The sequence below is a fragment of the Pollachius pollachius genome, assembly GCF_949987615.1.
Source record: "Pollachius pollachius genome assembly, chromosome: 5".
NCBI classification, from domain to species: Eukaryota; Metazoa; Chordata; class Actinopteri; order Gadiformes; family Gadidae; genus Pollachius; species Pollachius pollachius.
In genome coordinates this window covers 12,735,286-12,762,041 of record NC_136938.1, presented here as the reverse complement: position 1 = coordinate 12,762,041, position 26,756 = coordinate 12,735,286, and the positions used below count along the sequence as shown (strand labels likewise).

Below are 26,756 nucleotides of genomic sequence, written 5' to 3'. Positions count from 1 at the left end.
AGTCCAGAGGGGGGGGGGGGGGGGGGGGGGGGGGGGGGGGGGGGGGGGGGGCAAGTGACACGCGAAAAAGAAAGCCGAGAAAGCATTTATTGGAACGGAACGCCTTGTTTGGGTGACCCCCTGCCCTCGCCTCCTCCGTAAACTCCTCACCCTCTCCTCCTCCTCCCCATACTCCACACCGTCAGAGGGCAATGTGAAGGAGGTGATTAATCAGGCTGTTAGCATGGCTGACGTAGCACTGGGGGAGAGGGAAGGATGGAGAAGGTGCGAAAGAGGAGAGGATGGAGAAGGGTAGAGGCGGGCGATAGGAGAGGGAGAGGGATGGAGGGCAGAGTGAGCAGAGGAAGGGAGACAGAAGATGAGGGGGTATAGAGGGAGGAATGAAGGGAGCGATGGATGGAGGAGACAGAGGGAGGAAAGAGAGGGAGAAGGAGGAGGAAGTGAGAAGAGGGAGGGGGATGGAGGTGAGGGGAGGGAGGAGGATGTGAGGAGAATGAGGGGAGTAAACCGAGGAGGAAGTGAGCAGAGTGAAGGGATGGAGGTGAAGGGGGGAGGAGGACGTGAGGAGAGTGAGGTGAGGAAACAGAAGAGGAGGGGATTAGGAGGAGGAGAAGGTGAGAGGGAGGAAGAGAGGAACGGGAGGAGGAGGGTCGAGATAGAGGAGATAAGGGAGGGAAGAGAAGAGGAAAAGGAGAAGGGGGAGTTGGAGGAGAAGATGAGGAGGTAAAGGCCTCCTTCGACCGAGGAGGCGACATCATGAATAAAAGGGCCGGCCTAGTTTGACACATTAGAGCTCACTCAGGCTTGGGGGAACAATAACTTTTACAGGAATGGGCTTTCATTGGAACAATATTCCCATGGCAACCATTACGGGTAATAACTATGATTATACATGTCATCAGACGGAGACGAACAGCCGCTCTTTCGTCTGCATGGCCGGTGAGCACTCAGTCCGCTCTGAAACATTTGCCTCCAAATTGTGCCACATAAAAAGTTGATTCCAGAATATGAACCTTAAAAAAAGTTTTTAGTGTGCCATATGTCCCCAGTTAACGGGTCAGTAGGCAGTTCAGTTAATGGGTCAGTTAACGGCTTGCCAGGGAGCGGAAACCTTCGACTGGGAGTCAGACACCCTTACCACTACATCCTCCTGCCCCCTGAAGAGGATTTTAAGAATCCTCCCATGAAACCACAATTTTGGTTGAACGTTTTAGGAATAAATAGCACATGATAACTGTATAGGGGTGATCTTGAATCTTCGACATCCCAAACTTCGATAGAATGACATTTAGTCGACTTAAAGGGATACTTCACCGGCGGAGATATGAAGGTTATATGAAGGAAATAATTCTATGTATTATAAATTTGCAAAAAAAATTGAAAGCGGTTCATCCTAGCCTGAGAAATGGCAGAAAGTGTCTCTATGGCTCCCACAGTGCATTGCGCCCGCTGCATTGCCCACCTGTTTCAGTTTGGAGGAGGAAGGACCCATTGTCCTAGCGCGAGTGCTAGCAACACCAAACTTTATGTAAACATATCCCCTGTTGACTAGTTTAGTTGACTAGGTACTTCTGCTCTGGTTTTTTAAAACGCATCATTTGTATATTACTGTACAGCATAAAAACATTTGCTAATTACAATAGCTCAGCATATCAAGTATTTGTACTCAACCTTTTCTCCCCAGTTGAAATAAGTGTTTATCTTATACAGTAGGCCTACTTTAGTATAACAGCACTTGGGTTAGTAAACAAATCACAACAACCAACATGAATTTGAAGTTTTATTCATGAAAAAATATTTTACAAAAATAAAACGTGTAGGGTGCGTTTGCTAGAGTCAAAATAGTCACAGCTCATCTTGAGCATCTACTGTCTCCTGGTAGCCACGGTAATGCTCAACTCGTGCTGGGTAATTAGCTCGGATGGCCTGGACAACACAGGAAGCCGATACTGTCTAAGAAAGAAAGAGAACAACATTAGCAAAGCAAGATAAATTATGCCTTGAGTAGCCTATACAGCATTACACAGACTTCAAGCTAACATAACGTAGCCTATGCTCTGCCAATAAGATCGGCTACTTTCGGATAACTACATTGTCACGTTCCCCGAGACTCAAAACTATTGTAGCCAATGTGTTAGTAAAAAAACAACCACACTTACTCTGTGCTCAGACGTGTTTCTCCCGGCGGGGCAACTGTTCAGATGAGGCGTAAAGCCTGGGTGAGAGGTTACACACGGCCCCGTCCTCGCCAGATTCGCTGAAATTCGCTGAAATTCTCTGCAGCACAGGGAATCTGTGTTCGTGTCTATAGGCGAACAGAGCCAACCGGCGTGCTCCGGCTCCTCGGCAACAAGCGATTTTATAATGATAGAACGCCGGTTCTGAATCGGTGAAGTATCCCTTTAACAATGACGTTGTTGTCAATAGTTGAATTGTGTGTGGGAAAAACTGTGTGTGTAACAGCAGGACATTCCATCAATGTCACATTCAATCAATCATAATTAAGAATTCGAGAGAGAATAAAGCTAACTGAAGCAAAGAAATATTGGTGTCTCCTAGTGTGTCCATCCCCAAAAAACCCAAATTTGCACTTGGTGCACTGATCAATGTCCAGGGCACTGAGCTATCACTCAAAAACTCATCAGCCAATGGGCGTGCCCCTCAAAAAAGCCCGCCCACGCGAGAGGTTTGTGTCAGAACTCCAAACACGGATTCTTGCAGATGGCAGTGAATATATAACAATCAAAAATATTAAAGTTTACACGATTTCATCAATAATTTCTTCGCAAGTTGCACGTTTTACCTTTTTACTTTATTTTTGGGTTCACTTTAAATCTTTCTCCAATTCTTATTTTTGTTTGCTATTTAAGGTTTGGTTTAATTATATTGTCACAAATCAGATTCTATAAAACCCCAGCATTGCTTTGCTTCCAGAAGGAAAAGTATAATGGTATTGTTTTGTTGGGGTTCGACTTTGACTGTCTTCTATTTGCAATTTGCTGTGTTATGTTTTGCTTTCAATTAATGTCCTTATTGTTTGTTTGATAACCCCGTGTGTAATGACAGTCGCACTATCCAATCATTTTGTTTTCTAAATAGAGCGCATTCTAGACTGTAAGTCGAGAAGGATAAACAATGTCATGACAAAAAACGTTGTTTGGGATCATATCAAAACCATTAAGGAGTATAAAAAAAAGTAAAATGCAAACTGTGTCAACAGCATCTGTCTTGTAATAGCATTAGCGCTGTTGAAAATTATTCTGTCGGTACTTGGTGGAGCATTTTTTCCCTGTTCTGCTATATTGAATGGTGCTACATTTGTTCTAAACACTGAAATGCATCATTCAAATGTATTTTAAATTTGTAATCAGTCAAACGTGTATACATTGTCTTCATCAATGGGGGTTTTGTCCTGTTCAGATGTGAATACTGTGTATAATCAAAGAGACTATATCAAGGATAAAAGTTCTACCAGTTGCCTTTTACCTAAGACCATATCACAGCCGTGCTGATATTCAATATAACAGCGCTCCCTTTCGTGTGATATTGCTTAAATATTAGGCGAATAGTAGCCTTTATTTTCAGATAAAGTCAGATTGCAGAGCCTGACATTAAAAATGCCACTGTTGTCCTATTGTGTGAAGTTCATTTGTTTGTAAAGGCGGTGGGTCATTTAGCGGAAGCACTATGCCTGATACTGCGCTACGCATCCTGAAAGCGGTATCTTTATACAGCGTCTACATCGTATAGGATCAATGATCAGTCGGCCATAGTCTGACGAATCAGATTGCATCATGCTAAATCCTTGTGGAATCCATCCTTCCATGACTGCATTACTGTCGCCTAGCAGTAGTTGACAAAAACAGATGGCTAATGGTTGGTCGGTTAAACGGTGTTGGCGGTGAGGGACTTACATTTGGTGATGCGTGGGAAGGTCCTCCATCCCTCGCCCCCTCCTGACCCTGAGCATCCGTCCTCGTCGTCACAGTCCCCGCTGGCCCTTCCTTCCCGGTCCCCGCTCCCCGTCTCGATGTGGTCCAGAGAGCCCAGACGCGGGATGGACTTCCCCTGCAGCAGCTGAGGTAGCCATGACATCACACAGAAAGATGGAAGGGTTATCAACGTCATAATGACAACATAGAAAAGGAGGTATGGGTTATAGAGGAACTGATATTGGTGTACCAACACACAGAGAGATGTAGGGGCGTAGGGGTTGTAGGAGTGCAAGGTTTTTTGACGTTTGTCATCACAACACAGAAAGGAAGTATGGGTTAATGATGTCGTCATGACAACACAGAAAAGGAATTAAGGGTTACTAAGGTCACTTCGACAACTCCTAGAAGGATGTAGGGTTACAAAAGAACTGATATTGTCATGACAACGCTTACAGGCCAGTTAGGCCGCTGAGAGTAGTGTTGAATCCCAGAATCCTTCAGCTTGCAGGTACCACTTCAATATCATGAAGTACATTAGATAAGGTCAGGTTGATCAATCGTTATCCCAGCAGCGTTGTAACCTGAACATGAACAACTTCTCTTACTTTCTTCTCTAATTGGCTCATTTCAAATTTATCGCACGTCGCTCACTTAACAAGTGGGAGAGCTTTGTGTTGATTAGAAAGGTAGAAGTGTTGATGCTTATTAGCCGCAGTTGCGCTTCACTGCTGAGGACCAAATGTGTCAGGGCTAATGCTAAGTCTAAGCCAGGAGGAACCGGGGGGGTACCGATGCTAACATCCAACACGACCCCAGAGATCATGTGACCGCCAGGGCTTAAAAGACTGCCAGGGCTTAAAACCGTCAAGCTCAGCTATTTTCTGATTTAAGAGAGTACTGCTTCATACGCATGTTGTGAAAAATCATGCAATTTTTTATTTTAAAAAGCATGCAACATTCCAAGTTGTGAGCGATTTGCTTTTCTAGTTTACACTGAATTATATTGTTAACGTTCATCTATTTATGTTATTTTATAGCTGTTTTTTAATCTCTTTTTAATGTTCAGTTGATTTCTGTATTTTTGTTTTTTGAAATCCTCTCTTCATCGAGCCAACATATCAGTAATACATGTGTAAGTGCAGACCGTGAGTCTACATCCTCATAGCATAGCAGGGCTGTTGGTCTGGGAGCAGATACTCTCTGGCTGGGATCCTACTGGTGGAGTTCGTTATTAGAAAGCACATTCACCGGCGGGGCCGAGCACTGGACTTGAGCTGAGGGGTGAGGTGGAGGAGGGGGGTGGAGGGGTGAGGTGGAGGGGTGAGGTGGAGGGGTGAGGTGGAGGAGGGAGGTGGAGGGGTGAGGTGGAGGAGTGAGGTGGAGGAGTGAGGTGGAGGAGGGAGGTGGAGGAGTGAGGTGGAGGAGTGAGTTGGAGGAGTGATCTGGAGGAGGGAGGTGGAGGGATGAGGTGGAGGAGTGAGGTGGAGGAGGGAGGTGGAGGGGTGAGGTGGAGGAGTGAGGTGGAGGAGTGAGCTGGAGGAGGGAGGTGGAGGAGTGAGCCGGAGGAGGGAGGTGGAGGAGGAAGGTGGAGGAGGGAGGTGGAGGAGTGAGCCGGAGGAGGGAGGTGGAGGAGTGAGGTGGAGGGGTGAGGTGGAGGAGTGAGGTGGAGGAGTGAGGTGGAGGGGTGAGCAGGAGGAGGGAGGTGGAGGAGATAGGTGGAGGAGGGAGGTGGAGGAGTGAGCTGGAGGAGGGAGGTGGAGGAGGGAGGTGGAGGAGTGAGGTGGAGGAGTGAGCTGGAGGAGGGGGGTGGAGGGGTGAGGTGGAGGAGTGAGGTGGAGGAGTGAGCTGGAGGAGGGAGGTGGAGGAGTGAGGTGGAGGGGTGAGGTGGAGGAGTGAGGTGGAGGAGTGAGCTGGAGGAGGGAGGTGGAGGGGTGAGGTGGAGGAGTGAGGTGGAGGAGTGAGCTGGAGGAGGGAGGTGGAGGAGGGAGGAGGAGGAGGGAGGTGGAGGGGTGAGGTGGAGGGGTGAGCAGGAGGAGGGAGGTGGAGGAGGGAGGTGGAGGAATGAGGTGGAGGAGGGAGGAGGAGGAGTGAGGTGGAGGAGTGAGCAGGAGGAGGGAGATGGAGGAGTGAGGTGGAGGAGTGAGCTGGAGGAGGGAGGTGGAGGAATGAGGTGGAGGAGGGAGGTGGAGGAGTGAGGTGGAGGGGTGAGGTGGAGGAGTGAGGTGGAGGAGTGAGCTGGAGGAGGGAGGTGGAGGGGTGAGGTGGAGGAGTGAGGTGGAGGAGTGAGCTGGAGGAGGGAGGTGGAGGAGGGAGGAGGAGGAGGGAGGTGGAGGAGGGAGGAGGAGGAGGGAGGTGGAGGAGTGAGCTGGAGGAGTGAGCTGGAGGAGTGAGGTGGAGGGGTGAGGTGGAGGAGTGAGGTGGAGGAGTGAGCTGGAGGAGGGAGGTGGAGGGGTGAGGTGGAGGAGAGAGGTGGAGGAGTGAGCTGGAGGAGGGAGGTGGAGGAGGGAGGAGGAGGAGGGAGGTGGAGGAGTGAGGTGGAGGAGGAAGGTGGAGGAGTGAGGTGGAGGAGTGAGGTGGAGGGGTGAGCAGGAGGAGGGAGGTGGAGGAGGGAGGTGGAGGAATGAGGTGGAGGAGGGAGGAGGAGGAGTGAGGTGGAGGAGTGAGCAGGAGGAGGGAGATGGAGGAGTGAGGTGGAGGAGTGAGCTGGAGGAGGGAGGTGGAGGAATGAGGTGGAGGAGGGAGGAGGAGGAGTGAGGTGGAGGGGTGAGGTGGAGGAGTGAGGTGGAGGAGTGAGGTGGAGGAGGGAGGTGGAGGAGTGAGGTGGAGGAGGGAGGTGGAGGAGTGAGGTGGAGGAGTGAGGTGGAGGAGTGAGGTGGAGGAGTGAGGTGGAGGAGTGAGCAGGAGGAGGGAGATGGAGGAGTGAGGTGGAGGAGTGAGCTGGAGGAGGGAGGTGGAGGAGGGAGGTGGAGGAGTGAGGTGGAGGGGTGAGGTGGAGGAGTGAGCTGGAGGAGGGAGGTGGAGGAGTGAGGTGGAGGGGTGAGGTGGAGGAGTGAGGTGGAGGAGGGAGGAGGAGGAGTGAGGTGGAGGGGTGAGGTGGAGGAGTGAGGTGGAGGAGTGAGGTGGAGGAGGGAGGTGGAGGAGTGAGGTGGAGGAGGAGGTGGAGGAGGGAGGTGGAGGAGTGAGGTGGAGGGGTGAGGTGGAGGAGGGAGGTGGAGGGGTGAGGTGGAGGAGTGAGGTGGAGGAGTGAGGTGGAGGAGGGAGGTGGAGGAGTGAGGTGGAGGGGGCTCAGGCTCCGATGGGGAGGAGCGCTGCTCTGATCACATAGAGGAACATTGAAGACCACTCCAGCTCAGAGCTCCAGTGACTCACCCAGTGCCTCGATGTGATACAAACAACTCTCTGCAAAGGAAAGATGTGTGTGTGTCTGTTTGAGTGAAAGAATGTGTGATGTTCGAGTAAACGAATGAACTACGAATAAACTATTTTTCTGTTGGTGCCCATATGTGTTGATATGTGCAAATATGTTTATACATGTTTTTTTGTATTAAATATTTGTGTGTGTTTGTGTGTGTGTGCCTGTTTGTGTTGTGTGTGAGATTGTGTGTAGCTAAGTAGGTCAAAAGAGAAACAGAATGTAGGTGCATGCGTAAGTGGGTACGTGAGTCTGTGCTTGCATGTGAGTACGGGCGCTGGCCTCCTGTATAATGTATGCAGGATGATGTGTTAACCCCAAGTAGAATTTTCCACATTCTCTATTCATGACAGAAAAGTAAAACAGGAGTTGTCAGGGTGCCACCAAAAGCTACACACACACACACACACACACACACACACACACGCACACACACACACACACACACACACACACACGCACACACACACGCACACACACACAAACACGCAACTCGTGCACACACGTGCTCCTGGGCACGTTAACTCGTTAAGTCTACAGAAGTAGTTAGTAGTTAAGTTAAACTTCCCCTCCCAATACCAAAACAACCTTGATGGTTGGCGTTTTTTCAAACACAATTGAAAAGTGTTTAAATCTTTCCGGCGTGTGTGTTGTAGTGGGAACTCAAATCTTCTGCCTCAGTGACCTCATCCATAAATAATACAACTGCTGGGATGTCTGGAAGCAGTTGGAGCGACTCCTTTCCTTCATTACCTTATGGTTAACACCAACCTCCTGACACTTTGGTGTGTTCTCATCCGGTGTTGCAGACAATTTTACCATAGAAACAGGTAGAAGGTGTTAATCAGTTGTTAATCAGCAAACACCAAATAACCAAGACAAAGTAGTTTATTATTATTTTTTCTTCTCTGGGCTCAAAAATATTTTGGAAATTGATTTTGACTCTATTACAAAACTTTTTGGTTTTGAGATGATGTGAATCTTAATAAAAGATGAGAATGATGGCCTAACGACAGATTTGATTCTTACATTGCAGAAAGAGTTCACATCACCACATCCATGTAAATTGGCAGGAAACACACGCAATCATGCTCTAGTCAATGATTTGTTCGCTGTGAGATTGTGATTTACATAAACAGACAGCTCATTACTCCACATATTGCAGAGAGAATAACGATTTGGTTCTCATGCTAATATCTCTCAATCTCTCTCTCCCTCTTCCCTCCTCCCTCCTCCCTTTGTCCCTCTCTGTCTCTCACTTTCTTTCTCTCTCCCTCGTTCCGTCTCTCTCCTGCCTTCTTCTCTCACCCCCCTCCCTCTCTCTCTCTCACTCTTTATCGACCTCATGTCACTCTCCCGTCATGGCGTTGTGGAGACTAATTGCTTTGTGTTTGAGTGGATCGAACAGCCGCACGTCTTCCTCTGAGTGATCGTGTTTCCTGACAGCAACCGTTAACACCTCCGCTGTGATAGAGGCACGCCTATGTGGACACCCCAGTCACATAACATGGATCCCAATCAGCTGGGTGATGAAGATATATGCCTTCAAAGAGAATTCAGTGGTTAGAATTAGAATTCATTAATTTGGTAGGAGAAGAAGAGATATGAAACATAATCTGGTATACTTAATTATATCCCTCCCTAAGGATGAAGGATATGAGATATGATCTAGTAGGATGAAGATAAATTAGATATAATCTGGTAGGATGAAGAGATATATCTTGTAGGATGAAGAGATAAAGGATATAATCTGGTAAAATAAAGAGATATGAGATATAATCTGGTAGGATGAAGAGATATGAGATACAATCTGGTAGGATGAAGAGATATATCTGGTAGGATGAAGAGATAAAGGATATAATCTGTTAGGATAAAGAGAGATGAGATATAATCTGGTAGGATGAAGAGATATGAGATATATCTGGTGGGATGAAGAGATATGAGATATTATCTCGTGGGATGAAGAGATGTGAGATATAGTCTGGTAGGATGAAGAGATATGAGATTGCATCTGGTAGGATGAAGAGAAATAAGATTGAATCTGGTAGGATGAAGAGATATGAGAAATAATCTGGCAGGATGAAGAAATATGAGATCTGTTAGGAGGAAGAGGTGAAAGAGGATGTTCAGACACAACCTCACATCAGTTTATTTTACACACTCATCACCAGTTCCCAATGCATTTGCATGTAGTACTCGCGTAAATGTTGCAATTACAGTTGACATCCTCTAAAGATCAGGCCATCTGAAGAGTCCCACATTGCTACACTCACAACTTTACCCATGACGGTACGGCACGCGTGGTAATTGCCATATCCAACAGATTGTTACTTGAAAGTTCACCTTACAGCACAGGATTGAGTGACTGAACATTGTGGAAACACCTCACTAAACTGGACACTCCCTTATGTTCCCAAAGGCCCTTCGACCCTGATAGATGATAGAGACACACAGGACTGTACGACAATGTAGAGCAAAACAGTGTTACTGTAGAGTGTATGAGGACACACTGTCCATCACACGGCATATAGAGAGATGAACCACACAATGTGGTTTAATCGAGAAGATCGTCGTTGATGAGTTCAACAACATCAATGTATGGCTGCTCTTGCAGAATACAGAACATAACTTGCTATTATCCGTGTGCGTCAATAATCAATGGAAGCTTGATGGAGGTAATGCAACAGTGCTATGACAACATCAGCTCAGGATTAGCCCATCAGTAGCAGCGGTAAGCAAAACTAATCAACAAGATGTTGGTTTTTAGTAAATCTCTCTGACCTCCACGTCCCCACCGGGAGACGAGCTCAGCTGAGGCTTCCGCAAACTTCTCTCCACTCTACAAACAAGCTGACAGGTGGGGAAACTCAGCCAAAACTAATCCATTCACACTTCTTATCTCCACCAAGGATAGCGCTTGGATTTACAACAATGTGCCAATGTTGCTGCTGCTTGGCAAAATAACAAATCTACTCACTCTCCTCACTTTAGAAGGCGATAGACAAAATGTCTCTCACATAGACAAAATGTCCATGAGCAATGGATAGAGATAAAAATTCTAATTAATTCAAATCCACAGAGCACTGTGTGACTGTGTCATAAATAGCCTACAAGTAAATTAAACAACCCGAGGATATTAAAAAAAATAAACAAATCAATTACTCATTAATTCAATTAGGTAATTAAATAGTTTGTTGATTAGCACTTTTGTCTGTAGATATAAAAGTAGGAATGTAAGGACAGACTTTGAAGGAAGGTGTTATTCTACGTAATGGGAAGTGGAAGAGGAAGTGGTCAATCTGTCACATCTCCTCTCTCCACCTTGCCCCCCTCCTCCATTATGCTGCCTGATAGCCTTACTGCTACGTTGAGCTAGCACTATGATTACATTTTTCCTTTGGCTACGAATACACCCCCGGGACAAAGAATGTGAACAGCCAGTTTTTGGAGACATTCACTTTTTATTTTAAATTAGAAATGATGGGGCCTAGGGTATGCTATTGCCTTTTTGTTCATAAACAGACTTAGAGTGTTTAATTGCATGATATACCGATTATACACAATCCTGTTTGTGTGTTTTTGTTTGTATATATAAAATAAATGATACACTGTGCTCTTATTTAGCAGCCATTTTCTTTATGAAAGATGCCTTATAAACACACCCCCACCCACACACAGAGACACAAACACACACCCACATATTCGCACACCACACACACACACACACACACACACACACACACCACACACTTGCACACCAAACACACACACACCCCAGATCACACACACACACACACACACACACACACACACACACACACACACACATACACACACACACACACACACACACACACACACACACACACACACACACACACACACACACACACAGACAAACAAACACAAGAGCCAAATGCACAGCCTTGCAAGGGGTTTCCATTTCTGGGACCCAAGTTTTTGAAAGAGATCCATCTGAGGCATGAAAGATGATGCTGAGAAGAATATTCAGGCCGGCTGGCTGGAATGGTGGTCTCTAGATATTGTTAAATATGATTAAATATGATCCTAGACTCTCCCCCACTGGTGCCATTAAAATAAGACTGTAGCTGGACTACATAGGTAACAGAGAAGCCATGAAAGTGTTTACTACTCGCAGAGGTCTGTATAATGGATCAAACTGTGGAGAATGCAAGACAAACACATGATTGTTTGTCTAGTAATTCAATATTATAATTATGACACATGGGTTTAATTAATACATAATGTTACTTTTTCACAATTTTTATAATTATTATGATTTGTGAAACCGACTGCACCCATAGGGATGACCAAATAAGGATAAAGTGTTAATTCAACCACACAAGAACAACCAACGTGTCCTTTAACTGGCTCATCCGGGCTCTTTGGTGGCATCATTATGCACAGCGTTTACGATCAAAACGTACAAAAAATGTATAAACCTAAGATTCTGGAGTCCGATGAATCTGAATTTGCAAGGGCTTACTGACAGTTTTCAAAAAACACGCCTAACAATTAGAGCCGCCAAGAGCCAAGGCCCCGGTTACCTGGTACCTATATATATATTTAGCACGTAGCTAACAGCGTGTGTGTTGGAAAGAATATTCTTGGTCGTATCATTCCTCTTTGCTTTTAAGTATTTTTTCCTTTATGGTTCGGCAGGGTTCTGCTTCTTGCTATCTCGTTGATTTGATAGGTGGGATGTGAGGCTGCCGGGGTCCGGCCTGAGTTTAGAGATTGTTGTGCATTTAGCAGTGAAAATAAAGCACAGACAGATGATTAGCTTTAGCTGACTTTACTGAGTCAGTAGCTACGGACATAGTTATACTTTACGTGTTCTCTGTAAGACATTACATAACATTTTTGACAGGCTTTTGATTTCGAGAGGCCATTTACTCGAAAGGAACAACGCATTACGCTTACTTTAAGTTAGGGCTGCTCGATTATGGGAAAAATTATAGTCACGATTATTTTGGTCGATACTGAAGTCACGATTATTCAAACGATTATCTTTGAGTTTGAAAACATGTTGTATTTATTCAGCATGTCTCTCCCAAAAAAGACTTTGAAATTTTGCCTTAAAAATTACACAAAATGGTCAAAAAGAAAATGTTCCAATCTAAAATAATCTATAGATATGTATCCAGAAAAAATGAAAAACTCGATTATGTTAATCTTGTGATCGTTTGACGCTAAAATCGAAATCGCGATCAAAATTTGATTAATCGCCCAGCCCTACTTTGAGTATAATATAGGGAGCGGAATCCGCAGGGACCGCACAATACAATTTTATACAGATTTTTGAGTTTTGATATGATATGAATTAGGATTCTGTAAAATAAGATATCCCATTTATATCCAATTCAATAACCAACCTGACATAAATCTACTCTTCATTTGGTTAGGATCTCATCTCCATATAAATTTTTTTTGGGGTCCTGTTTGACAGCTATATATATTAAAAAGTTATTAAGTGTTGAATGAGTTTTGTGCATAGACCGGTGTGAAGGATTTATTGAAGATCCACCCTTCATGTTTAAAATATGTATTTCTCCGTAACTGGTGGAAATATTTTAACAAAATGGCAACACAAGTCAAATCTACACCCTCAAAACGGTGTCACTCTAATGCCATATTCTTTACAATCTGGGAAAAATGTTCTGTGATTTATCCTTTAGAACAAGCGATGAATCATTCAGACAGAAAACTGCTGGTCAACCACTACGCAGAAGAGCGGTAAATAAACAATTTGGAATAAATAATTCATTGCCTGAGAGAGAGATAGAGAGACATCGGACATAGAGAGATAGAGAGAGAGAGCAAGAGAGAGCAAGAGAGAGAGAGAGAGAGCGAGAGAGAAAGAGAGAGAGAGAGAGAGAGAGAGAGAGAGAGAGAGAGAGAGATGGACTAACAGTTTTTCACAATTGTTTACACACTTCACACACAAAGACTACTTCTAAGCACCATTCCTTTGTTTTCACTCAAAAAGCAATTCTAATTCACATTCGTGCAACTCTACACACAGAATCTCATCAAGCCTTGGTTGTTTACATGGAAAACAATGGCCTTCAAATGCCAAACCAATTGGTCTCACTCACACAATACCATTCAAGCTATTCTTGTACCTCACAGAAAACCCATTGAACAAGCAAATAAATGAAAAAGTTTGAATACTCATTGAATGGTTGATAAAAATGCCTTAAGATATTGTCACAAACACGCGAAGAGTTAAGCTTCCACAGTAAGTGAATTCGTATTGAGTCGAAATCCTGTACAAAAGAAGCAAGTGTATCATGTACCATTTGAGAGGAACTCTGACCGAGTAAAAGAGCTATGCTATCAATGTGCAAGGGAGGACAGTTGGTTACCCATGATTGAGCACGTTATTTCAGTCCCCTGTATAGACCTGCTGTTCTCTATGCACTTCAATGTTCCTGAATGTAAGCCTATTGTTTGATACAGCCATGTTTTTTTTTTTCGAAGAGCACTTGAAATTGATTTAAGGATAACCCGCATGAGTATGTCTTCATTGCCAAGACGGGATTCAATCTCCCCAAGACCATGCGGCAGGGAAAGAACATCATTTGCCACCAGGCTACCGTTGATATCCCTGGACTGCATTGTGGAAATGTGACTATTTGTCATAAGTCCCTGCGGTTCGTTCAAGCATCATGCAAATACTGGTCTCTACAAAACAGCCTGTTTAAACAACACAGTTGCACTTCAAAATATCCTCATCCACTCCGGAAGGAGGGGGCCTAGGCCAGCCTAACAACCTTCTTGCTTGGGGCAATGTACGTTTCCACCCAACTGTTCTGGTCTCCAACTTGTTCAATATCCACTACCATATTAGGTCTTTTTATCTGTACATATTTCAGCAAGCCCTTGGTCATTTTAAGCATTGTGTGAATGGACGATGCACATGGTGACATTGGAGCAGACACCTGCAGGCCTGGGTCTGTCCTTCAAGACCCTCCCCCGCTGCTTGGCCATGGGAAATATTACCTGTGATGAGGTCCTTCGGCCAGATCGAGATTTGAGGCGTGATGCTGTGTTTCTTTTATTTATTTATGTTTAAGCAGGCCTACAAACAACAATGACCAGGATCAAAGATTTTTAATATGATTTACTTTTCATTAACAAATAAAGATGTGAATTGATTTCTTATATGAAGACAGATTGTGACATCCGTTGTCCGGACTGATGCGCCTTAATCAGTCCGGACATTAAGTTTCTTAACTCTACATTCAAGAAGACTTATTAGTAATGATGATTGCTCATAATTACACTGATAAGGAGAATGAGAAACCACTGACAATGTTCAGTAGGACTGGGACCTGGGTTTGAGTGCTGGGTTTGAATCATTGGCAGGACAATACAATAAATGTGTATTGTTTCACACACCATAACAACAACACTCAAAGTGATAACAGTTCACACAATTAGCTTTACAAAATTTTGTTAACCTATGAAATTCATAATATAATGCATTTTACTGCATTGTATCACGGCAACCGTCACTATATATAATGAAAAAATGGGTGATTTTGATGGTTATGTATCAAAATAAAAGTATCACACCAGTGTGAAATGAAGGCTCAATAGATATATACATGTGAGTCATGTGTGTGAATTTTTGGCATTTTTAGAAGAGAGAACATGGTTCGGAATCATGACGCAGCCATGAACATCATCCGCTGCACAGAGAGAGATCAACACATACAAACACACCCCGCCGCCAGTGTCCGTGCGAACTCACGTAAAGAATGCAACTTCAGTTTGGAGCAGAGCAGAACTTTCACAATGGTTAGCGGAGACTGGCAAACATAGCATTTTACACCTGCTTTCTCTAAATTTGTTTTGTTGTTTTGGAAAATAAATGGCAGAGATTACTATTTTGAAGCACCTAGGAACCATAAGTATCTGCAAGCTCCTATTTTATTGGCTTTGGCATATGCGTCCGGCCCGCTCCTGTTCCGACAGAATGTCAGCAGATATGGCCTGGGACGCGCCAATCACAACCGTTTCTCTAATATGGGGTGGGGTGAATATGATGACCAGACAGAGAGCAATATGAACCGAGAGGTTCAAGAGAAATGAGAGTGAGAGAGAGAGAGAGAGAGAGAGAGAGAGAGAGAGAGAGAGAGAGAGAGAGAGACGGAGAGAGAGAGAGAGAGAGAGAGAGAGAGAGAGAGAGAGAGAGAGAGAGAGAGAAAAGACAGAATGACAAAAAGTGAGAATGAGAGATTGACGGACAGGGGAACTGAAGGAGAGAGAGATAGACAGTGACAAAGAATTGGATAGAGAGATAGGACAGATGAAAGGGCTAAAAGAGCGAATGAGAGAGAACGAGAATAGGATAGAGAGAGGGGAGATAGAAAAGCTGAAAGATAGAGAGAAAGAGTGAGATGGATGGAGAGAGGAAGGATAGAAAGAGAGAGAAAAAAGTAGACAGACTTAAGGAGTGAATAAGAGAGAGAGTGACAGATAGGAGAACTTAAGGTGAGAGAGAGAGAGTGACAAATAATAGGATAGAGAGTGGACAGATAAAACAACTGAGAGAAGGAGAGAGAGAGGGCAAATAGAAGGACTGAGAGAGAATGAGAGAATATGATAGAGAGAGGGCTGATAAAAGGATTGAAAGAGAGCGAGCGAGAGAGAGAGAGAGAGAGAGAGAGAGAGAGAGAGAGGACAGTCAAGGAGGTGTGGAGCAACAAATAATTCATAGCAGAACGCTGCTGCTGCTGATGAAGAGGATGATGATGATGAAATGCAGGGTTCGCGTGAGAGATAGCATGATGAATCAGCCTTCTGGTTCATAACCAGCATGGAATAATAATCACCTGTCTCTGCTGGAACCAAGGTCACACAGACTGTCCTCCCAATATTTAGATTAAACTAAAGGAAGCAACAAAGACACCAATCCATCAGGCTTATCCCATACAAATACAGGACTCTGGAGAGTTGTACTAGAATTTATACACATTATTAGTATTTAAATAATACTAGTGGCCTCGTTATCAGTATATGACCTTTGGACTGTGATTTTTTTCTTTTTAGAAGGAGTTCATTGATATAGTGTGTAGAATTAAGTGGCATCTAGCGGAACGGACTTGGCAGATCTGAATATAATATTATTAAGAATGTTTTTTATAAGCGTATAATCGCATGAAAATATGAATCCTTGTGTTTTCGTTACCTTAGAATAAGCCCTTTATATCTACATAGAGAGTGGGTCAGTTGCCCTGAAATGACAATCACAGCTATAGAGAACGTGATAAAATGTGTCACACACCTTAGAATATACTACGTATCCGAGAAGCTTAACCCTCTCTCTGACAGGGACATAAACATCAACCTCTTCATAGACGGAGCTCCGAACATCCAGACACATCGTGGTATTATAATTACGTTTACTAGAAGCTTATCCCTCTCTTGGACACAGACATCAACGGCTGCACAGATGGAACTCCACACATCCACATAGCAACCGGCGATACCGTAAGTGTCCGAGAAGCTCAGCTCTCTCTCAGACACGCCTCATGTAGACTGTGAATATAATGGGGTTTCGCTTTTAATCCAAGGGTAAAATAGTATAGGAAATGGCAGTTTGCTGATGAGGGGGATTATGATAAGCGGATTTGCATTCTGATTTGGAGACGTTTGTTTCTTTTAGGTGGTTTCCCTTTTTGTTTCGATAACTAAAAGTAGACTTATTAAGATCACTTTTTTGGAGAAAGTTAGTATCAAAAACGAAACTGTGATACAATTTACACGTCACGTTACCAACAGCATGGTGACTTTGACGAAAACATCAGATTGTGATTGATTTATTCAGTTCAGTGTCACAAAATGTCCAAAATAGACAGATAGCATGGTCAAGGAAGTAAAGGAACCATTCTAGGAGGAAATGTCTAGAAGTAAGGCAAGGACGTTGGAGAGACTGAGAAATAGAGAAGAGAGAGAGAGAGAGAGAGAGAGAGAGAGAGAGTTTCGAAAGGGAACAGAGGCCTTATTTTCTTGTACAGAGCCATTGTGAAAGAAACTATTTCCCCCAGCATTAATTAGGTATTGCGAATCAGAATCTTTGACACTACTACTGAAGATACTATTTACAATAACATTTACAGTACTAAATACAGCACAATATCCACTCAACTGGATACTTCCCATCTACAGTAGAGTGTTTGTAGAAGAAAAAGAGGGATATGTTAACACAAAACACATACCCCCTTTCCTGTATTTAGCAAGTAACACACCTCTCAGCTGAAATATCAACACTTGAAGATGCAGAGTCAAGGCGAATGTCAACAGAGAGCAAACAGCAGCCAACAGAGCAGGCCCCTGCCCCCAGCATGCTAACAAGGGGAGCTGTGCTGGGAGCGCGCTAATAGTGTGGATATGGATTTATCACCCCGCTCTGACAAAACAGATGGGGAAAACAAGACCCCGCCAAGACTATCTAGCAGAAGACAGAGATCTCTGAGACCCACAGAGATATGGACCATTAAGAGATCTGGACTGCTGAGAGATCTGAACTGGTAAGAGATCTGCTCCTGAAAGACATCTGAAATCTACTGTTGATACACCTGGACTGGTAACTAGGACGTGAATAAAGCGCAGGTCAGTTGATGCTAAAGTGACATTGATTTTGCCAAAGGACAAAACAATGATTATTAAAAAACATGATTACACTCAAAGCAGTCCAATGGATTTCTAGATTTGAATGATGGATTTGTGTGTGTGTGTGTGTGTGTGTGTGTGTGTGTGTGTTGGGGTGTATTCGTTTTGGAGGCTGTTGGCCTATCAGCAGGAAGGTGAGAGGTAAGGCTTGGTTTTACTGTTAATCTGTTGAAAGGATTATATTCCATTTCATCTGTCTGTCATGTATAGCTTTCTTTATCGCTTATACCTTGAAACTAAGCCTTAGCACTATTCCCTACAGCATCAGAAATTACTCAGGTACTGATGAACTGGTGTCATCGATTTTATTACGTTCCCCTGGATAGGGAAAAAGAGCGGCAGTAGCTCAGGAGGTAGAGCAGGATGGCCGGTAACCGCAAGGTTGCTAGTTCGATCCCCGGCTGCTCCTAGCTGATTGTCAAGGTGTCCTGAGCAAGGCACCAACCCTAGCTACTCCCGAAGAGCTGGCTGTCGCCTTGCATGTTTGGCTCCGCTGTTGGTGTGTGAATGTGTGCTTTAATGGGTGAATATCAGGCAATATTGTAAAGCACTATATAAATGCGGTCCATTTACTATACAAACACACCCCTTAAAACAAAATAGAAAAGTAGACTAGCTGTGATCTGTGTGATAGGACTGTCTTGCCGTAGCTGACTAGACGATGTCTTCAGCATTTAGGATGTGAACTGATTGCTGAGGCCTTTACATTTAGGCCCCGCCCACACGAGTGAAAACAATCTGGCCAACAATGACGTCATCGTTTGCGTATCAGGCGTATCACACGAATCCTAACGAAAACGCATAGATCCGTTTTTAACTTATCCAACCTTGGACCTGGTTTCAGAAAAGTGTGTTTTCAGTCACCGAAAACGCCAGATCCGTCTGGATACGTTCAGGACTTATGCGTTTTCAACAAAAAATCGGTTCTGTGTGGACGGGGCATTAGGTTCCCAGTACCTACACTCTCCCACTCCTTTTGGGGGCACTTCTTGATGTAGCTGTCCCTTTGATGGAACAGAGGGGCAACAGAACACTATGTCATGGGACACACTCAAAGTCATTGGCAGAAGACGACAGCTTGTACAGACATTTTTTATCGTAAAACGTCCAACACCAGGTGGTGGGGGGAAAAGAGGAGAACAGGAGGAACCAAGGGGATTCAAATAAAAGACGGAAGCCTGAGGCTCACCTGGTTGACGTGTTTGAGTTTGTCGATGATCTGACTGATGACAGGGTCTGCTCCTTTCACCTTCACCTCAGGGTTGGCGCTCTGGGCTTTGATCCCGTTCCCCACCACCCGCATAGTGTAGCTGGAAACACAGGAACGTAAATACACGCGTCAATATACAGGTAGATATATCCAGGTATTTTTCCAGGTAAATATATCCAGGTAGAAATACAGGTGATTATATCCAGGTAGATTTACAGGTAAATATCTACAGGTATATAAACAGGTAGATATTTAGGTAAATAGACAGGTGAATATAAACGGTTGAAATATACTAATAGATATATGGTTGATAAGAATTTGATAAATCTTCAGGTAAATAAACCGCAAACTACACAAAAATCCTACTTGAGCAAAACCACAGGAATCGTATAAATTGTGAATATATTTGCTAAAAGAAAAACAAAAATCTCCCAAAGCCAAGTTAAGTTTCTCCTTTCGGTACGTAAGATTCGCTGTGATCAATAAACTGAACTCAAACAGCGTAGTTAAGATGCATTCAGAAACACGCCAGCTGTGAAGCAAACAAATATAGACTAAAACACACAAGAAATGGTTTGAAAGCATCCCAGAGCTATCGTCTATGGCCCGGCTATTAAGACAAATGGGGGACTACCAGTGCTAAATCTTAATGCAGACGAACATTCCAAAAACAACATGGAAAAATAATGTGACTGTGTATGAGAAATGCTGAGAGACGGCGAAGCATGATGTGTGTGTGAGCTAAGCTGCATGTGCTGTCCAACTAATCCTGTGAACTACATCTCCCAGTGACCTTTGCAGCAGGATATCTCCCGCCCCTCTGCTGGGTGATTAATGGCACACTAAACAGATTACACTAGAGCCATCTGTGCCCAATTCTCACAGATGAAAACATGTTAGGCCTCCTCATCCCAGGCTGGGGCCTGGCCCATGGACCGGGGCCTAAAGGAAACATATTGCTAAGCATACCAGTGTGGACACACGCTCGGCTTCCCCTGTCCTCTAAGACGCTCAATGTGCGATGATAGACCAGCCAGCACGGATATTGCACATGCAGCGTGCATGAAACACTATGAATACCAATGGTCACACATGAAAACACGTGTGTTCAATCACACACAAACGTACACACACACACACACACACACACACACACACACACACACACACACACACACACACACACACACACACACACACACACACACACACACACACACACACACACACACAGATGGCCCCTTCTGCATTCCGAAATGTAATTTCTAACGCCATCGGAATGCATAGCCTGAAAAATCTCCTCCAACATTCTGTCGGCCAGCAATTCCGTTACACTAGTACCGGTCTGGAGGGGGAGGTAGGGGGAGGTAGGGGTATAGATAAAAACATTAATCATGACCTCGCTCTATCTGTCTCTCCGATCGAATACAAAGCCACACAGGAAAAACCAGCTTCAGCCACGCGTCAAAAACGTTGAGTGATGGCTGACTCTCAGGAGAACGACCGCCAAGAAAGCAACATCCCGCGACCTGGTCTACATCTCGCTCTTGCCATCCTCCCCCGCTTCCCCCCCCATCTCGCCATCATCCCTCATCCCTCATCATCACTCCCCCCCACACACAGACTCACGTACGCACCAACCACCCCATCCAACCAGATTGTAACATTTCTATGATCACTTTGTACTTGAATGCTCCATATGGAAGCGTGTTTTTCTTTTCTTTTACTTTATTTCATTATTTAGTATTATTGATTTCTTAAGCGAAACTTTCTCTTGTGTAAGCTGCTCCTCTGTCTACCTGCTGTCCTTGGAGGTCATCTCTTCTCTGAATCGCAGCCCGGTCCCAGGAATTGTTGACGTCGGCTGGTGTACAGACTGCTGGACGGATATATACCAAAGAACCCGCAACTACAACCTTCATCTCTCCTTTGCTTCTATACTCTGACAATATGAAAATATGATCAAATAACTAATGAAATCCAACGCAGTGTGCCACTCAATAGTATTAGTAAATATGAGGGGATGGAGATTTTTCATAATGTTATGCCTTTTGCCAGGCACCAAATACAATACCGTGCATAGGTACAAACAGAATTAAAACCAACATCATTAATATTGAATTTAACGTTTTAATCATTTATGTTGCAAATGAAAGCGCAAAGTAACGCCTTTGCTCTCTTCCAACCTGTAGTCCATCCATGACAGTGGATTGCTCCCAGACAACATCAGACCTTATGGACCTAACATACTCTCCACTACTCCATCCTGAATCCTTATTCTAACTGCTTATATGGTGTGAAAAATGAACACATTTATTCAGTTCTGTATAAGTTTGGTGGTTATGTCAGGCGAGGTTATGTCAGGCGTCTTATCAAGACGTTTCAGAGATGTTTCTCTTTTTCTTTGTTATGTTTCAGCACACTATCAGCAACTTATATCTATTAGACTCCAGACACGAATCAAGCAGCTACAGGCAATACAATATCAATATCTTTCTTGCAGCAAAGTTAGCAAATTCCCAGAATAATCCAATGGGTCTGATTCCCTGAGGTAAAGGGGTTTGTTAAAATTTTTAAAAATATATATATCGTGTAAACATCAAATCCCCTGAGCTTTTCAAAATAAAAGTACAATAAGTGTGGCTCAAGCCAAATGAGGCCCTCGCCTCAGGCAGTTCTATCAGACGGCAGCTCTCGGCCGGGGAGATGAAAGAGAAGTGTGGAGCGCAGGCTAAATTGGCCACGGCTTGGTGGGCTCGGGAAACACACAGGCCCAGGGACCCAGACAGAGAAGAAAAGTCATTGTCTTTTCCCGCCGTCACCGTGGAAACCAAACTCTTCACAGCTCATTGGCCGCCGCCAACAGGATCTCCACAAATCAAAAGCCTTCAAATTAGCCTGAGTTCTTATCGAGCTCAAAGGAGCAGAGGAAGGGATTAGAGCGAAAGACACAGAGGAGCATGGAGAGAGAGCGAGGGAAAGAACAACAATAGCGGGAGCTCAACGGGAGCGCTGTGAGCAAAACAAACAGCCCATGCTTTTACCCCCATGCTGATTGGCTCGCGGGACGCAGAGTACAATCACACCATCAGTCATGAACTCACAGTTCCCCAGGTCACCTGTTAGCCAAGCGCTTATAAGCTAACACATGTTTGTAATGTAATATGCTAATTACTTCCAAAAAATACAGTCCTCAACGAAGACAATGTTTTACCAATGCATATTTAACGCCAATCTTTCATCATAGGGCTATCCTAATCAGACAAGTCGGCGTCCGAACGAATGGCTGGTATGCTGCGGCCGGGACCTTTGATCAACAGCGGTGACACGACGATCCAACAAACAGGCAAGCCAAAATCAGCGAGTGTATAGACAGCCTGTGGCGGTGATTTAGCGCTCGCCCTCGCCCCTGCCAGCTCTGGTCCAATTACCGGGCAGCCCTGGGCCTGGGCGAAGTATTGACGAGTGCCGGGGAGAGCTAGGCGTTAGCCGCACGGCGAGGTGACAGCTGTAATTAATACGCTTGGAGAGTAGGGGGCTAGCTAATGGCAGGCGCTAGGAGCGGCAGGCAAACTAATGTGTAACTAAGTTTGAGCCAGAAGATGTACACACACACACACACACACACACACACACACACACACACACACACACACACACACACACACACACACACACACACACACACACACACACACACACACACACACACACACACACACACAGACACTGTCCACTCTTCTGAGAGGTCGTTTCACTAGGCTAGGCTAGGAAAGTGTGTTTATATAGCTCCCTTAAAAGCCAATTCAAGGCCAATCGGAGTCCATGGGTAGGAAAACGTAGTCGAATTTGAATGAAATTACAATCAGTGAACAGACAATCATGGAAGATAGAAGTTCAAGAATGGAATATATGAATATGCCAATAATTTATTTAGTTTTGATCACTGTTTTCAAAGCATAATGTAGCGTTGAGGCAGACCTCGGATGTTGTGGAAGATTGTACCAGATATGTGGTGGTAGATTAAAAACTCTAGGTTTGTACCAGATATGTGTTTGTAGATAAAAACTCAAAGTTCGTACCAGATATGTTGGGGTAGAAGATAGAAGTTCTGCTTCACCATGCTTGGTTGGAACCTTGGTTGAAGGCTACATTTGTTGAATTTGTTAAATATTATACATGTTGATCAATAAAGATAAGACCAGAAATTGAAATACACCTCAGCTTCTTCCATTTGAAACGCCTAGGCTGCTACAACATTACTCAAGATGCTAAATGATCCTAATATAATATTAGCTCAGAGGGAAACATGTCAATGGTGTCAATGAAGGGGTACTCCAGCATTAGAGACAAACCAATGATTTGGCGATTATTTGGCATTTCCTGTGAGCACGGATTGTCTCACATACAGTGTCTCACACGCGCTGTCTCAATAGAGTGTCTCACATGTGGTGGCCGTTATTTCCTGTACTTTAATTACTCTCAAATGTAGTGTCTCAAATGCAGTGTCTCACATGCCCGCCCTCACGTGCCCCGTTTCACATACAGTTTCTCACAATCTGTCTCACATATAGTGTCTCACATGCCCCATCTCACATGCAGTGTCTCGGTTGCCCTGTCTCACTAGAGTGTCTCAAATGTGGTGGCCTTTATCTCCTGTACTTTAATTACTCATTGAACAGGAACCCTTGAGGCTGAGCGATGGGTTGACAGGCGGACACACCTGGAACAGAACACCACACTCCTTCTGCAGCCCCTCAAACTGGTCTCACCAGAGAGGAGCTCTGGAGAACACACTCCTTCTGCGTCCCTTCAAACAAGTCTCACCAGAGTGGAGCTCTGGAGTGGGCCTGCACGATTCAGGGAAAAACATGAATCGATTTTTTAGCTTAGATTTGATATCACGATTCTCTTCCACAAGTTTTTTCTCACGAAATGTAATTTTTACTGCACACATGAACCATAACCAAAAGAAAAAAAGGGCAGTACCAAACAGTTTTTTGGCACCTCTAGCACGTTGCGTTTCATATGGCCCTTTATAACTGATTAAAGTGCAGTACGGGATGATTTATTTTGTGCATATACCAGCAGATTGTCTTAAATTGATGGCCTTTTATAACTACTGAACCAACTCTACACACCTGTAAATTAAGGCTTTAAAAAAAAAAGGTGTGAATCGAGATCGCGATATTATAACGATTTAACGTGCAGGTCTACTCTGGAGAACACACTCCTTCTGCGTCCCCTCAAACAGGTCTGACCGAGAGAGGAGCTCTGGAGAACACACTCATTCTGCCGCTCCTTAAACAGGTCTCAACAGAGAGGAGCTCTGGAGAATACACTCATTCTGCGGCTCCTTAAACAGGTCTCAACAGAGAGGAGCTCTGGAGAATACACTCATTCTGCGGCTCCTTAAACAGGTCTCAACAGAGAGGAGCTCTGGAGAATACACTCATTCTGCGTACCCTCAAAAAGGTCTCACCCAGTTGAGGAGCTCTGGAGAACACTTGAACAAATGACTTGTTAGCAGGTTCAGGAGCTTTGTGGGATATTTGGTTTCAAGGTCTAACCACGCCACCACCTGCCCCCTTGATCTGATCCACTCCTCACTCCTCCAGGCTGTCTCTAGCAATATCCTTGCATTTTTCATCACCCTTATCAACTCCTTCCTCACTTCAGGCCTTGTTCCAGCGTCCTTCAAGACTGACAGAATAAAGCTACTTCTTAAGAAACAAACCCTTCACACCAACGACTTCCAGAACTACAGACCGATATCTCTTCTTTCATTCCTTTCTGAAACACTGGAACGTGCCATCTCTAACCAACTGTCCTCCTATATGACAAAACAATCTGCTTTGCCCTCATCAGTCAGGTTTCAAAACTGCACACTCCACTGAGACAGCGCTCGTCATGTTGACTGAGTCACTCCATGCTGCCAGAGCCTTGTCCCTCTCATCGGTTCTCATTCTCCTCAACCTGTCCGCGGCGTTCAACACCCTAAACCACCATATGCATCTCACCGCTCTCGCCAAACTCGGCATTACTGAATCTAACCTATCCTGGTTCACATCCTACCTGACGAATTGCACCTATTAGGTCACATGGCTCCTTGTCCAAACCCTGCACTCTTGACACTGGTGTCCCTCAAGGCTCTGAACTGGGACCTTTTCTGTTCTCCCTATATACCAGATCCCTGGGCTTTGTAATAACATCTAGGTTTTTCCTATCACTGCTACACTGACGACACTCAACTATTCCTCTCTTTCCCCTCCTCTGACAACACCCTGATTGCAACACGCACCTCAGAATGTCTGGCAGGCATAAGCACTTGGACGACTGCCAATCACCTGAAGCTTAACCTTAACAAGACTGAGCTCCTCCTTATGCCAGGGAAAGATTGCCCTCACACAGACTTACTGGTCACTGTCGAGGAAATCGCTGTACCTCGATCACCAACCGTAAGAAATCTTGGCATGGTACTGGACAATCAGTTATGCTAGACCGCAAACAACACCGCGCTGGCCCGATCCTGCAGATTTGCCCTCTACAATATCCACAGGATCCGGTCCTTCCTCACAGGGAAAGCAGCCCAGCTCCTGGTCCAAGCGCTCGTCAACTCCTGCCTCGACTACTGCAACTCGCTCCAAAAAAATTGCCCCACTGCATGCCAAGTTGTCCCTTAAACCCTAACCCTAACCCTAACCCAGACCTGGTAGCATCTTATCCTAGCTTTTTTGGTTGTATTCAGGGAATGGGTTAACGTTAGCACTTGGTTCTATGAACATCCTTAATTTACCAACAGTGACATATTGTTTCACCTTCTTCTGACAAATGTACTTTACTAAGTCCCTTTGGATAAAGCGTCTGCTAAATGCCCTAAATGTAAATATAATGCTCGTCCAATCAATGCTTTTTTTGTTCAGTTAGTTCATCTTCACGTTATGTATTTTTGGAGGTCCTGGTAGACAGTTTTATTTGGTTAAATCGTTAATAAAGGGATACTTCCCCGGTGGAGATATGAAGGTTACATGAATTAAATAATTCTATGTATTGTAAATGTGCAAAAAAATTAAAATCGGTTCATCCTAGCCTGAGTAAAGGCAGAAAGTGTCTCTCTGGCTCCAAAGTAAGAAATCCTCCAACTACCACAGTGCATTGCGCTCGCTGCACCGCCCACCTGTTTCCGTTTGGAGGAGGAAGGACCCATTGTCCTAGCGCGAGTGGTAGCGCGAGCAAACTTTGTGTAAACATATCCCCGTGATACGTGGACTAGTTTAGACTTCTGCTCTTGTTTTTTCAAACGCATCATTTGTATATTACTGTACAGCATAAAAACATTTGCTAATTACAGTAGCTCAGCATATCAAGTATTTGTACTCAACCTTTTCTCCACAGTTGAAATAAGTGTTGCTAACCCTATCTTATACAGTTGGCCTACTTTAGTATAACAGCACTTGGGTTAGTAAACAAATCACAACAACCAATATGAATTTGG

At 44.4% G+C, this 26,756-nt stretch overlaps 1 protein-coding gene across 2 annotated transcripts in view; it reads right to left on the bottom strand.

The window, feature by feature from the left end:
* Positions 1–26,756, bottom strand: part of gpc5a (glypican 5a) — a 132,875-nt gene that overhangs the window by 47,286 nt on the left and 58,833 nt on the right. For both annotated transcript variants that reach the window (XR_013811886.1, XM_079737003.1), the window contains exons 7-8: positions 19,241–19,361; positions 3,915–4,077 (exon numbers count right to left, since the gene is read on the bottom strand). Coding sequence is in view for 1 of the 2 variants with exons in the window: in XM_079737003.1 (XP_079593129.1) it covers positions 3,915–4,077; positions 19,241–19,361 (284 nt within the window). In the remaining variant the exon portion in view is untranslated. The remainder of the gene's footprint in view (positions 1–3,914; positions 4,078–19,240; positions 19,362–26,756) is intronic.